Source organism: Aulonocara stuartgranti, assembly GCF_965226115.1.
Source record: "Aulonocara stuartgranti genome assembly, chromosome: 7".
NCBI classification, from domain to species: Eukaryota; Metazoa; Chordata; class Actinopteri; order Cichliformes; family Cichlidae; genus Aulonocara; species Aulonocara stuartgranti.
The window spans coordinates 28800945-28815690 of record NC_138945.1 but is presented as its reverse complement, the minus strand read 5'-3'; the positions used below and the strand labels follow the sequence as shown (position 1 = coordinate 28815690).

General features: G+C 38.8%; 2 protein-coding genes across 2 annotated transcripts in view; one reads left to right on the top strand and one right to left on the bottom strand.

The window, feature by feature from the left end:
* The first annotated feature begins 8831 nt into the window (after nucleotides 1-8831).
* On the top strand, nucleotides 8832-10439 carry rln1 (relaxin 1). Its single transcript, XM_082542749.1, has 2 exons — nucleotides 8832-9190; nucleotides 9595-10439. The coding sequence occupies exons 1-2, from the start codon at nucleotides 8995-8997 to the stop codon at nucleotides 9954-9956; spliced, it is 558 nt and encodes a 185-aa protein (XP_082398875.1). The 5' UTR covers nucleotides 8832-8994; the 3' UTR covers nucleotides 9957-10439.
* A 290-nt stretch (nucleotides 10440-10729) lies between these two features.
* The window catches only part of LOC309709876 (tyrosine-protein kinase JAK2-like), a 42449-nt gene continuing 38432 nt past the window's right edge, over nucleotides 10730-14746 (bottom strand). The window contains exons 20-24 of the mRNA XM_082538782.1: nucleotides 14375-14499; nucleotides 14097-14269; nucleotides 13306-13423; nucleotides 12931-13044; nucleotides 10730-12482 (exon numbers count right to left, since the gene is read on the bottom strand). Coding sequence (XP_082394908.1) covers nucleotides 12375-12482; nucleotides 12931-13044; nucleotides 13306-13423; nucleotides 14097-14269; nucleotides 14375-14499 — 638 coding nt within the window. The 3' untranslated portion in view covers nucleotides 10730-12374. The remainder of the gene's footprint in view (nucleotides 12483-12930; nucleotides 13045-13305; nucleotides 13424-14096; nucleotides 14270-14374; nucleotides 14500-14746) is intronic.

Genomic DNA, 14746 nt, shown 5'->3' with positions numbered 1-14746 from the left:
ATGACTCTTATTTCTCTTTCCGGGTCGCAAAAAACATTTAACATATTTTCAGGTGAGAATGTAGCTGTGTAAACTTCAAATATCTGAGACGATCGACACATCGTTTTCAAACCCCCGCGGTCTTTCGCTACTCGGGTTAAACATGATATATAAGTCACTTTGATAACTTAAAAATGTTATTGTTTGGCTTTTTCAGTGTTTTATTTGCTCGTGAGTAAATCGGTTTGGCTGAGATTAAAGTTATTAGATTAAATTAAATTTAACTTTATTAATCCCTCGGGAGGGTTCCTCCGGGGTGATATGAGACAGTACATGAGATATCGGCAGCATTTGCAGGTCATGCATGACATTTATATGACCTTTCATTTGGTGTTTAAGCTTTAATGAAAAGCCGACAACACAAAACTAAGTCAAATTCCAACCAAAGAGATTTCACAGCAAACGCCACTAGCATACCCTTAGCTTCAACATGACTCTTGATTTTCTGGTAGCTTTATGTTAGCATGCTCTCTGCACAGATGCTTGCAGAAACCTGATGTCACACCGCCAGTAAATGCTGGATCTGTAAGTCCTCAGTTCACTGTGTGCCAGCTGTTTTGTGTAAATCTTATTACTTGTAATTATTATATAGTTTTACCAAAATGTCAGATGACGTAATGACTACATATATCTTTGATCAAATTCCAAAAATAAGCAAGCACGGGGCTAATGGGACCGATTGTACCTGTGAGCATACTCCGGGGTACAAAGACGGGGAATCACTCACCCCGATCTGTCCTGACCATCTGTCTTGCCAGTCTGGTTCGTTTTTTTCCCTTCTTGAATCACACCAGAGACACGGGCTTCAGTTCAAATCCTTGCGTTTCCATTCAGAGACCACATGTTTTATTGCCCTCATTATTTTTGGGTTTTTTCATTTAAACAAAGGATTGATGGGATTTTTTCCCTCTCTTTTTTTGTTTTGCCAATTTCTTGTGATTTATTCATGCCTCCGAGCCGCCGAGTAGCAGGTGGGATGTGTGACTGTCATAAAACCAATGATATTATCTGACTTAGACCCAAAACGTTTGTCGTGTGGTCTGCCCCTTAATTTTCTCGTGTTCTCCCAGCTGTAAATGTGGTCGATGATGACTAATAATATTCAGCAATGGCAAAGGTTTTGCAATTGAATTTCAGAGCGCCCTCAATTGCGTTGTGATGATGACTCATGGGTGAATGTTGGATGCATGTTTCTGCATTGCTGTAGTGTTTTACTGGCTTACCTTACAGATTGTTTCATATTAATAGATTTCTCTAAAATTCGCATCAGAAGATGAGTTATGAAGACATTTCTAAATCATGTGTCCTATCCAACAAGTCCAAAGCCAACAAAACTGAAATGTCTAGCATTTAAAAAGGAACATTTCAGGGTTGCAGGGGGTCACTGTTACTTTAAATAACAATGAAATAATTTAGCTAATGTAGCATTCAAATTGTATTTTCGCTCCAAATATGATGACTACGACTCACCCTAACAATTTTACAATATCTCTTTAAAGATACACTGTTGCCTCCCCCTGCATTAAGATGTCCAAAATGACCGCTTGTCAAGTCACATCAGTCAAAGTTAATTGATCCTTGTCATCCTCTGGCCTTGTGAACCTCCAAGTTGAAATCAATGGCCATTGTGTTTGAATCATGCCCTCCATTTTAAGCATTACTTGGAATTCAGCTAATTGCTAATTGTGTGACGCATGTCTTGAGGAAGGATGGCAGCTGTGATGTGACGCAAGTAGCATTTTTGTTAATTTTTGTTAATTTTCCATTTAAGAATGGGTCTTGGGTGCTAATAATGGGGTTGTGCTTTTATTCAGCAATTGAACTTTAGTGGGTCTGAGAGTAAAGAAGGTGAGCTAAGGTTTCCTTATGTATTATATAGCCTTTATAGAAATTTGAACCTTGCACTCACCTGTACATAATCCAACAACATGTCACAAAAAAGAGTTTTAGTTTTTTGTAGCTCGAAAATCACAAAGCGTACATGCACTTCGGCACAATATAAATGGGTTAGCAAAGGGAAAGGTAAACAGCAGTAGACACTGCTGTAGATAAAGGGTAGTAGTTTTAAAGTTTGGTTTGGAAGATGGCTAAAAGCTTCTAATCAGATAACAAACCCTGAAATACCTCACAGGATAGACATCAGTACTTCTGAGAGACTTTTCTGTGCATGATTAATTATCGTGTAATAAATGTACATTTTATTAAACATATCTGTTTAACTATTTGTTAACACGGATATCTGATCAATCATTTGGCAACAATGGCAAAAACTCAGTGCATTTATGCAGGTAGACATGATCAAGGTGGTCTTTTGAAGTTCAAACTGAGCATCAGAATTGGGAGAAGAAGGGCAATTTAAGTGACTTTTGATGTGGCATAGTGTCAAAAAGCTCAGATCGAACCAATTTCTTAAATTTCTAGATTTCTTTAAAAAATAGAACTTGTGTAAATTTTTGGACAGTGTCTGGAGATAAAAGTAGAATAACCAAACACGGGAATAAAAAAAGGAGTTGGTATAGTTGTCCTTAGCAAGGTTAACTTTTTTCTTCCATATTTCTCCTTCAATTTCTGGCATCAGCTTTCCAACATTTTTGACCACTCCATTTCAAATGACCCAAGCTACAAAATTCTTTCTTGCATATATTGGCTATCTACAAATTTCAAAGAAATAAAAAGAAAAGATTTGAGTAAGAGGCATTCTGGGTGTCCATTGATATTTTCTCCTCGAGTCGTTTCTTGGTGGATTTGCTAGTGCGGTTAGGAACGTTATCCTTTACATTAGATCAGATCTTGCTCAGATTTTGGACAATATGATTTAAACAATTAAAGAAATCATGTGTGTGTAATATGTGCCCTTCTCTCCCTTCTTCCATTATGCAGACTGTGGTGATTTGCTTGTATGTTTTTCAAGCAGTCCCCTGTATTGTGTACATGCTTGCAGCTCTCTTAAATGTCAGTGAATTTCCCGCTTGGTTTTGCTCTGACTTTGTCACCTTCAGAGCGTTGCGGCTCATTTCTTCTTTTCACATCATCTTAACTTCATTTTTCCAGTGACTGTCTCATAATCAGATTCCGATGCTTGTCCAAGCTCACCAAAATAAAATCTAGTGGTTATCCTTTTCAATATTCCCACCAATAGACATGATGTTTGTCTAGTTTGAATCACATATGTATAATAACAGATCCTGGGCACTAACCCCATTTGGCAGTTATTGGTTCACGGTCATTCTGCGCAAACTGAAAATATAAAGAGATGCAGAATATTTTACATAGTCCCTGAAGGTTTTTGATGTAGACTTATATATGACTGGATATAAAACCTCAGGACTTATTTGGCAGCTGAAATTTAAACATAGCTGTTTCTACCGACAAAGTTCAGAAGGTCGGCTGATAATTTTATAGTATTTATGCTATTTTTCTATTTTTTCCATTGAAATATTCAATGGTACACAGATTTTCAGGCATATTGAGTGGAATAATCTGAAATGGGCATGACTGAAATGCAGACTTTCAGCTTTAATTCAAGGGGTGTAATAAAAGTGCATTGCATGAACTGCATAGGAATCATAGCCATTATTATACACAGTCCCATATAAGAATCGTGTGAAATGATAAGTATGCACCTTATGTTTCTCATGTGATATTTTGCTCATATAGATGAATTTACACAACTAATGTCAAACTCCTGACTCAGGAGAAAAGAGAAAAGATGAGCAACAACCAGTTATTCAATTAAACTTTATTCACAATGCAGCCATGTTGAGGTGTGTGTGTGTGTGTGTGTGGTGGTGTTTGTGTGTGTGTGTGTGGGGGGGGGGGGGGGGGGGGGGTGACAGCTGGGAGTAATCAAACATGATGAGAGCAAGGGGAAGCAAAACTGAAAACATCAACATAGGACACAGACTGTCAAAGTAAAGCAGGAAACATAACACAGAGACAGGAACTTGATGGGGGACTAGGCTTTACAAAGGTAAGATGAGTTCAAATTAAACCAATTAACAGTTAAAATCAATACCATGTTAACTTAACAAACTTTGTCAGAATTGATTTAAACCCAGATGTTATGTTATATAATCTGTAAAAGTGCAAAACAAACAAACCCGGGATAGTACATGTTTGCCTATTACAGAATACATGTGAGATATGGCGAAATCAAAACAAGAATGTCAACTAAGAATATGGACAAATGGTGTTCTCACACACTTTGTCACAGGACCATTATTCCAGCCATACAACTGATCATCGGTTTTCCGCTGATGACTTGTTGCCAGGACAGAGAACATTTCTCCTGCTTACTGTCAAGCTCTTAAGGAAGACTAACTGATTATGCTTGCATTTCTTCATCCTGCTTGATAAGTTAAACACATTTTAATCTGGGAGTTGGTCAATATGTAGCCAACTCCCTTACAAATGCTGTTAAACTGGCTCTGACTTGTTCACAAAGAGGCTGCTACTCTGTATATCATCCTGGCTGATTTGGGGATTTATTACTTTTGTTCGATAGAACCATACAGACGTGACTGCATCAGATTTCTTTTATTTGTAGCTTTGTAGTAAACATATGTTCACTTTAGTTATTGTTTAATGAATCGTCTTAGTATTAAATGAAATGTTAAGTTGACTTACACAATAGACATTACTCTTTGAACTGGTTTTGAATCGGGATCCGTAATGAACGTTTTGGCTCTCACCACCTTCTACTTTTTTGTAAACCCAAGTCCTGGGGGCTCTAACAGAGGACATTGTGTGCTCATATGGTAGAAATATACAGTGGTTTGAAAAAAGGTCTCCTGGAGAAAAGTTTTATGATCAGACGAACAAACATTACCCTATTTGGCCACAATGACACGAGGGGTGTTTGGATAAACCTGAGACTTTCATACCTGAGAACACTTTCAAGCATGGTCATGGTAGCATCGTGCTCTAGAGCTGTTTTGCTGCCCTTAGTACCTGTACATTATGAAAGTGGATGGAGGAATGAAAAAGGACTATCTCCAAATTCTTTAATTTCACTTGAAGTTAACAGCTAGGCACTAGACATTGGTTTTAAAATGGATAAAGCAAGCTAATATTAAGTTTCTGGAATGGCCTTCCTAAAGTCATGACGTATTTACATTTTTGAAAATTTGTGCACTACGCTTACAAGCTGGGTCTGTGCCATGAAACTAAAGAGTTCTGTCTAAAACCTCTGTTCCCTGAAGGAGAGGAACGAGGTACAACACATAAATATGGAATATAACAGCCCCCCATCTGTCCTGGAAACCTCTATTCACGCCTTTAAGGCAAATGACCTTTGATGACGTTTACACAGCCCCGCCTGCACATATACACCCTGTCATCACAGTCATCAATCAGTTTGATAGCTGATGAATAACAATTTGTTTCAAAAAGTGTAACACAGACTCTTTGCCTTTATTTTATATGGACCTATCAAGCTAACTGAGTAGTTACCATCTGTAGTCATCCTGTTTTCTGTTTTCTGTGGAGACCTTGAGAAGGGACATCATGTCTCTGATTAACAAAGCCAGGCTTTCTTTGTATTAGCTGTCTTTGCAAAATGCGGAACCTCTTTAACCCAGCCCCTGTGATTCACACACTGAGCATGCTCACATAATTTGACTCTTCCTCTGCACAAAATGGATTGATTGAGCACCACCTACTCAAATCAGACATTATCATAGGAGCAGTACAAAAATTATTTTAAAAAAATATATACAGTACTTTTTGTTGTTCTGCAAATAAAACAGAGTTATTCTGGAGACCCTCGATAATCAGAATCAGAATCAGAATCAGAATCAGAAAGGGTTTTATTGCCAAATGTTGAGCAGGTTTACAACATTAGGAAATTGCTGCGATAACTCTGTGATTTGATGATCACAAACACAAGGTAAAAAAATAAACTCGACACATTGCCTCAGATTCATTGTTACACTCTCCAACAGCCTAATAAACATGTGGAAACTGCAACAGTTTGTCACTCAACAAAAGTGAAATGAATTGCACTGAATGATGGATGTTCTCTAATCTGTGTTCACAGTAATGACAAAACCTGATAGCAGATTAGGAATAATCATAAAATATTTGTTTAGTGAAGGTAAAAAAAAAAAAAAAAAAAAAAAAAAAAATATATATATATATATATATATATATATATATATATATATATATATATATATATATATATATATATATATATATATATATATAATGTATAATATAAATTAACATAATAAAGACACTAATGAGGTGAAGTGTATTTCCGAGGTCATTCAACAACCAAGGAGCCCTGACAGCAAAAGCTCGGTCGCCTGCTGGTGGGAACAGTGTATCTGCCTGAGAATATGATACGTATTGGTTGGTAAGAGAACAGCAGTTTGAGGAGTTGTTTTCCATTTCCACCGACGTATTAATTCAGCTCCAGTGACACATCTCCACAAATATCAGGACAGATACACACAATTATTTGGCAAAAATGAGCCGAAAATGAAATTCAAACTAGTTTTTTCTGTGACATATCAAATCTGTCAAACTATGCTTTTTTCATCATCACTGAGGTCACGCCGCTTTCCTGTTCATCTTTGACACCCGCACTTTTTGAGAATAAAGGCCTTTTTAGACGAGAATGTCACTCAGTCGTGCTCTGCAGCGATTGTTATGCTGCGCACGTGTTTGTGTGCGTGCAGATGTGAGACCGTGTCACATGAGGAACGGCAGACAAAAGAGTCGTGTGGCTGAGGTTCATCCGCGCGGACGCAGGGTTTGTGACACTGGACTGACCGTCTCTTTTTCCCTTTCACCCTCTGTCTGTCTCACACCTTTCATATCTCCAGCTTATGGTGAAAACAAAGACTAACCTTTATTTTTTAGGCCAGTGCCGATATCGGCATTTAAATGTTTTATAAGAATAAAAAAATTTGTTATAAAGTACAATGAAGCTACTGTAAAGGCAGTGTCCATACTTTATTTAGCTTTAAAGGCCTGCTATGCCTGATGACGTTATCTGCTTTTTTTCTTCTACGTTTGTGTGTGGCAGTGATGTTTTCAAATATTATCGCTCCTAGTTCACAGCGGTCACAGTGGGCATCACTGCAGGGTGAGATTGTAACACCTCGCAGATGTCAGATGATCTGACACACACAGACACACACAGACACACACACACCTGCAAAGTGTGAAACTTACTGAGCCGAATCTTCACAACATTTTTATTGAATTAATCACCCGTTGATGTCATATACTGACCTTTACCAGAGCAGGTCAGTATATGACATTTTTTAAGTGTTAGACAAAGCAGACGCATAAAGTTTAGGTTACAGTCTTGCTAAAAGAATGCCACAAGTCATCTACAGGTGGCATTTAAATGGCTTTTAAGCTTTTAGCATTTTATGTTTTGCAGTATTTATGTTGTTGTTTTTCCATTTCATTCAACTTTGAATAAGTTTCAGTCTTGTGCTCTTATTTATCTTTTTATCGCTTGCTGACAGTTAATTATTGTCTTCTCGTTATCACTGTTTTTCTTTAGGGCCATTAAAAGAAAAAACTATTTTTCCAATATGCTTCCTGCTTGGATTCCAGGTTGACAGCACCTAGGGAACATTTGTCTAAAGAATGACAAATAAGGCTACAAAAAAAACAGAGACTCTCATCTCAAATTTTCTCTTCCAGTAGTGCTTGTCCTCCACCTGCTTCCTTCTTTTCATTCTTGCCTCTTTTTTTCTTCTTTTTTTTTTACATCAGTTTTAATTTCCATGCATGCTTAAAATCTGCAAACTGAGGAAATTAAGAACATTTAGGACATTTCTGTGCACTAAAAATAGCTTACTATTGATCTATAAGAAGGCTGAATGAGTTACCCAAAGATTTACTCTTAGCTGTAATAAATAAGCTTTTCTCATATGTTTTATTCACATCAGTGTTTGCATCCAGGTTAAATCACATTTCCATAATAGAAATGGTAAATGAAATCTCTAGCTGCTAGTACTGAATGACAGCGTAAATGCATCCATAACCAGAAAAACCAAATATAATCAGATTTAAATTAAAGATGAGCCCAAGTAAAATCAAACATCGCCTCGACACCACTATTTGTGATGATTTAGAGATCTAACCCGTTAATTAACATTAAGTATGAAAAAGAAAGAAAAAATAAAAATCAATAAATGAAGATGGTAATTACAACCCATTAAATGTGTTTTTTATGATATTTTTAGGGAAGGCAGAAAAAGAAACAGTAGCATAGAGTGGAAGTTTAAAAAAATCTAAGCTTTAAATTCAATATCTGTCATTTTTATCTTGTTTATTTTAACTTGTCCTGTTTTCTGTATTGTATACAAATAAAGTAAAACAAACAAAATAGCCGTGAATTCGGTAAAAGATATTTAAAGGACTTCAGTATCTCAGTTTCTCTCTTGCAGCAAAGGTACCCCCTGAATGCAATGCTGCAAAGTCAATAACCTACCTCGTTTTGTTTTGTTTTTTAATTATGTTAGTATCAGCCTAAAGCACTTAAAATCTTACAAGACACCAAATGTTTTCAGTGCTTTTATAAAGTTTTCCGATAATAATTGCTGCCTATGTTAAACATTTGTCTTCTGTAATAATGTGTGAGTAATGAGTGCATACTCAAACTTGATATTACTGCACAAGAGAAATAACTCCACGTACGTCATCGTCATCAATCCGAAAGACGATGACGCGTGTGAGAGGAAGGGAGGCAGGTTGTTGGGTGAACTAGTGTCTAGGGCTATATAAGGTCCACTCCCAAAGAGCGAAGAAGAAAAGAACACAAAGCAGACTGATAGAAGCAGCTTTCCCAGTTTGAGAGTCTGCAAGAGCATATTCCTGACAGAGAAACAAGGAAGCGAGCGGGATCTGCAGCACACATCAGACCGGAGCCCAGCTGACTCCCACCTGTGCACCTCAAACCAGGCAGTTTAATTTCAGGACAGGTGAGCAATGCTCTGGAGACTGACTCTCGCCGTGGCTGTGGTGTGTGTTGGCAGCATGTGCAGCTGTGAGAATGCTGATGTGATGAACAGACTGATCGTACCGAGGGACTATGGGGTGAAACTGTGTGGGAGAGAGTTCATCAGAGCGGTCATCTTCACCTGTGGTGGCTCCCGGTGGAGACGGTCCACGGAGGGAGACTTGGGTGAGTTAATGCTGCTACACTTTCACTAATTGTTTCATTTGTGTGCACTAATTAAATGTATGCAGACGTGTTTAAAACTACAGTGAATGGTGGAGATCTGTGAAGAGTGTGAGGTATTTATTTATCATTAAGACCAAAGATGCTCCACAGGTGGAGGACTGTGAAAGACTTCCTGTTAAATTTTGACCTATGGCACTTTGGAATGAGTTCAGGCTGTTTTCATTCGTTGATGATGCCTGATACATGTATAGCACGACAGTTCAGCACCACAGTCGGCTCCTTTTAGTGAATACTCTCCATTATTCTCCTATTTTCTTTGTCTTTTCTGGCCTACAGTACACTTTCCTGCACTAATTTCCTGATTGCATTTGAGGTCGCTGATCTTTTTTTTTTTCTATCTCTAGATCTGTTCCCGTGGAGTTCCCTCCCTGATGTTAAAGTGGAGGAGAGCCAGCACACCTGGCAACGTGATGCAGACCTCGCAGAAAACCACTCTCCTCTCCGCACTGCCTCCTCTTACTCCCTGGCAGACCTCTTGGCTCTTTACGGGTCCACAGGTGACAGACAGCAGCAGCAGCCACCGCTGAGTCTTCCCGCCCCTCTGGGGGACTCCCATCTGTCCACAGCTGCAGGTGAGCAAGACGGGACCCCGGGTTCAGCTGACTGGATCCTACCAAGCAAGAAGAAGAGGAACTTTTCACTTGGTGTGGCAGGGATGTGCTGTAACCAGGGCTGCACCAAGAATGATATTGGACGCTTGTGCTGAGGCAGGAAGCAGGGTGGGTGGGTGATGGCACGAGCTCGATCATGGAGCCATTATGATGAGCAGTAATGGACAGTGTACAGAAAACGTCTGGTGTTGATTAAGCTGTTCCCACTCGTGCTGTAGTGTACAAGAAAAACATTCCCCCAGCTTCACATCGTCTTCATTCTCCTCTCTCCTTTGTTTAATCCATCTGTACGTATTATATGTTATCTTTGTCAATAAATTTTAAATACTGTAATATATGACATATTGAGCAGCATCAGATTTTTTTCTGTCTATATTTTGGCCTGTCGACTCTCAGACCACATTCATGAAATGCATTCATACTAACACTGGACAGTATTGTACATTAATGTCATTTAGGAGGCCGGGAACTTATTGCTGGCCTTGTTCACAGCATTAAAACACCCTGATGATTTTCTCTAAACAGCCCGAGGATAATACTCCACAGGAGCAGGGTTTTTGTCCTTTTAACACTGTTGCACCCACCTAAACCCATTCAGCCTCAATAAAATAAACATAAAAATATCTCAACTCTTGCTGGCAATCATGGAGTTTACACATTAACTTCACATTAAAAAACGCTCTTAGATGGAGCTACGGCTACTGTATGACTTGTCTACTAAAAAAGCACAAACACCTTACATATATAAACTTCACATCTTCAGATATTCACATGTAAACCAGCAGAGCACAGTTTAAATGGCAGCTTTTTCTTAACCCTGTCTGAAACAAACTACAATTAAAAACAAATAAGGAAAAAGAAACACCAGTTGAATTTTTGGAGCTTTTTATGAAAATCTTTGGATACAAAATGATACACACTTCACAGAGGAATCATATTTGATATACATACATCACAATAATACTGGTATGGAAAAAGATAACTCCCAAATGTTTTGCAATTTAAAAAAAACAAAAACAGAATAAACTGACAATCGTCAAGTATCATGAAAGAAATATTCAGGGTGCCTAATAGGAGGTTAAAACACAGGAGAACGCACACACATTTAAAGTGTACACTGTCTCATTGCTAATAATACATTTATTTGAGTTTCACACCAGAAAACGACTTGAAAAGAGAGCATTTGGGATTAAAAACAAAGAGAAAAGAGTCTGTCTTCCACAAACATTCACCGACAGTCTTAAACCTAAAAAGAAATCATGTAACACACAAGCTGGATCTTTAAATAGGTGTCGAAGTATAAAACGAAGACGTGACCACAAAATCGAATCAGTTTTCCTAATAAAAAGCACGACTGGCAACAAGTCTCCTGCAGAAAATAAAGGCACTTCCCATCATTACTTTCCCTCCAGGTGCAAAAAAAATCAACTTTACATCACTTTACATATCTACAAACTGCACAAGCTTAAAACTTCATACCCTATTATTAAAACACAACTGTTTATTATTAATAAAGGTTTCACAAAGTAATGGCTGCTTTTCACTGAAACAAAAATTACACTGAGTTTATGATAGTTTGCGGGTTTTTTCCCAATGCCTTGTGAAATTTTAACTCTGACCTCAATGAAATAGCATAACCTGCCCCTTATAAACAAGGAGGCGGCTCATTCCTTCAGTCACCTCACAGGTTCTCAGCACAGACACATTCAAAACTGTCACTTCCACTGTAGAAGCAGAAATCTCGTAAAGATCGCGATGGCGGGTCCCGTCCTTACAGACATGGATAAAAACCCTAAAAAAAATCGATATGGGCATCGGCAGGAAGAAATCTGCTCATTCAAGTAGAGCTGCTCATGAGCACGTGCACTGGGGTTCAGCTCTGGTGATTTACGCCCAGTGATGTGAAGACTGCAGAGCCTTTGTTCCCTCATAGTCTCTTTGCTTATGCAAAAAAAGACTTTCCTGCTTATTTTACATCTTTAAAGGTACACAGTAACTGCTGCTTGTTGGTGCTTGTTCTTTTCACATTCTTGGAAAAAATACTGACTATCACACTGAAACTTTTTATCGCCTCTCTCGACGTTTAAAACGCAACACGTGCAAACACATCAAAGAAAACAATTGGTCCCAGGGTGAAATCTTCCTGAAAGCGCCGGAAGTGTAGTGTACTCATTCATCAGTTCATGTGAATACTTCATGCGACCATAGGAAGAAGACTGACATCACTTATAGGCAGCCTCGCTTCTGTCAGTCTGCCCCAGAGCAGCTGTGGCTACAACTGTAGCTTGCCTCCACCAGTGTGTGAATGGGTGGATGACTGGGTGTGTAAAGTGCTTTGGGTCCCTAGGGGGGGACTAGTAAAAGCGCTATACAAATACAGGCCATTTACCATTTACCATCGCTTCAACTCCAAACTGCAGTAAATCAGATGCTTTGTTGTTTTGCTCAGGTCGGAGAGGACTGACTCACGCGAGTCAACGCCTAAAGGTCAAAGGTTCACGGATCGATGCTCCTCATCTTTCTTCGCTATCTCGTACAGTCTCCACACTATGGATTAATGTCTTGAAAGTAGGCCGCAGTTTAGGGTCATTGCTCCAGCACTCCATCATAATCTTGTGAATCTGGGGAGGCATCAGGACAGCATTATTTACACAGTTCTAAGAAAACAAAAGAGATTAAGTGTTACTAATGAAGCCTTCTGTAAGAACCCAGCAGTTTTAGGGGTGAGCTATGGAAGCTAAAAGCTCCAACACACTACCAGCAATGTGTATCTAATAAAATGGCTGTTGAACACAAGCTAAACTGTGTGTGCATCTTACTCAAAGCTTCATTTTACACGGTCATCTGGGTTAGTTCAGTGTTGTTGAGATATATGATTTTCATCTTAGCTGATCTTAATCCTCTCAGGATCACTGAGGACTATGTTTAATAGGTTCTTTACTCCACATGAATTTCTTATGTGAGACTCACGTTGTTAAACATCATAAGCAAGTTATATCTCTGTTGTCTTTGAACCACAAGACATTTTACCAAAACAATGAGCAGCTTATGGTGAAGAAAGTAACAGACCTGTGTAGGACACTTATCAGGAGCAGGCAGCCTATAGCCATTTCTCAGGAGGTCAATCAAATGGTAGACAATCATCTGGCCCTGCTTCTCATTGCCCATTTTATTCATAAAGACCTAAAACAGAAGAAAATTCATTTGGTCTGGTTAAGAAGAAGCAGTATGTTTCAAATAACATGAAAGAAAAATGAAGTGGTTCCTGTTTTTGAGTACATCACGCAGAGAGGAGTGCTCAGTCAACTGATTCTTTAAGCCACGCTGCAGCCTAATTACAGTGAGTTGTTTTCCAAATCAACTGAGCAATTGAGACAAGTGACCAAGAAATTAAAAGTAAAATGAGGGAAACACTTAGCAGAACTAGAAAAAAAAACACAGTACCACTGGTGGGCTGCAGTTCTTGTCGCTGTAAGTGAAGAGTTCATAGAGGACGACCCCAAAACTCCAGACGTCTGAAGCCACAGAGAACTTGCTCTCTGTCAGCGACTCAGGAGCGTACCTGCAAGACACCGCAGCACATTCAAGACTCAAGCATATATATAACGCAATCCATACACAGATTGCATATAAAAGACGGACATTATACCAAATTTAAAGCCTCAACTTGATGTTGCTAGAAACAGAAACCGAGGACACTGCAGGCTCAAATCAAAAGCTCAAACCAATCAAAAAGTAGCCAAACCATAGAGATTCTCTGATCTTGTCTTTTACTCCAGTTAATTTCCAAAGTTAATATCACAATATGATGTTAAACTTTAAATAAAGACCATTAAACCACGAGCAAAATGTTTATTGAGGTCATACAGGAGGAGCAGTAGTGTTGTTTTCTCATAGAGTTCTATACAATCAGACTTGATTCTGCGTCGCCCCCAGCTGGTAGTTATCGGGAAAAAAACTATGTTCAATTAAGGCAGATCGGAAAGTCACATCCATAAAAACATTTTTTAAAAACACAGCTGTCTATTAAACGCAATCAAACGGAGATGAAGTTCTGACCGAAGACCATTTAAAGTGGATGCATAAAAACGAGTTCTAATCTTTGCCTCCGTGTGGATCATGATTTTACTTAATTGCGAATTTTTAAATCTCACAACTGTTAGAGTATTTAAAGAAAGGAAGTAACAGCTAGTAAAAGCAAAAGATATTAAGATAGGATTAAGCGTGGTCCTCACCAGAAGATGGGGCTTTCCCCAGGCTCTCTGACAGTGTAGTAGTCTTTGTCCTGAGGAAGCACCTTGGTCAGACCAAAGTCACCGATCTTAACCCTCATCTCGCTCTCCACCAGAATATTTCTTGTGGCCAGATCTCTGTGAATGTAACGCTTAGTGCCAAGGTAGTCCATTCCCTGGAAGGAATTCATGTGTTACACCAAATGCATATATTTTGCAGCAGCTCCGAGAAGAACTGTGAAGAAGCGTTTTGCAAGAATCTCTGTATAGCACTGTGTTACCTTGCAAATCTGTGACGCGTAGTGCAACAGTTTCTTGGAATCAAATCTGTCCTTGTGTTTGATGAGATAATCTCTCAAACTGCCATAGGGGAGATATTCCATGATCAACCGTAGGTTTCTTCGTCCTGCAGAAAAAAGGGAGTTGAGTTCGCTACTAGAGAAAGAGAATACGATGTGAGCGGTGGAGCGGAGGCCTCGCCTAAAGTGGGTTTTCTGAGCTAATTCAGATTTATTTGTTTCATTGGGCATGGTCACTGACGCCCCAGGCAGCAAATGTGTGGAAAACAGCATAATGCATTAGAAAATGTGCCGGGGTGGGAATATTAAATCAAGAAACAAGCAGCTCACGGAAGTTTGCATTAAATAAAAGAG

Coding starts and splice junctions, on each gene's coding strand:
- rln1 (XM_082542749.1), top strand. CDS start 8,995: ATGCTCTGGAGACTGACTCTCGCCGTGGCTGTGGTGTGTGTTGGCAGC. Junction 9,191..9,594: donor GTCCACGGAGGGAGACTTGG/GTGAGTTAATGC, acceptor TTCTATCTCTAG/ATCTGTTCCCGTGGAGTTCC.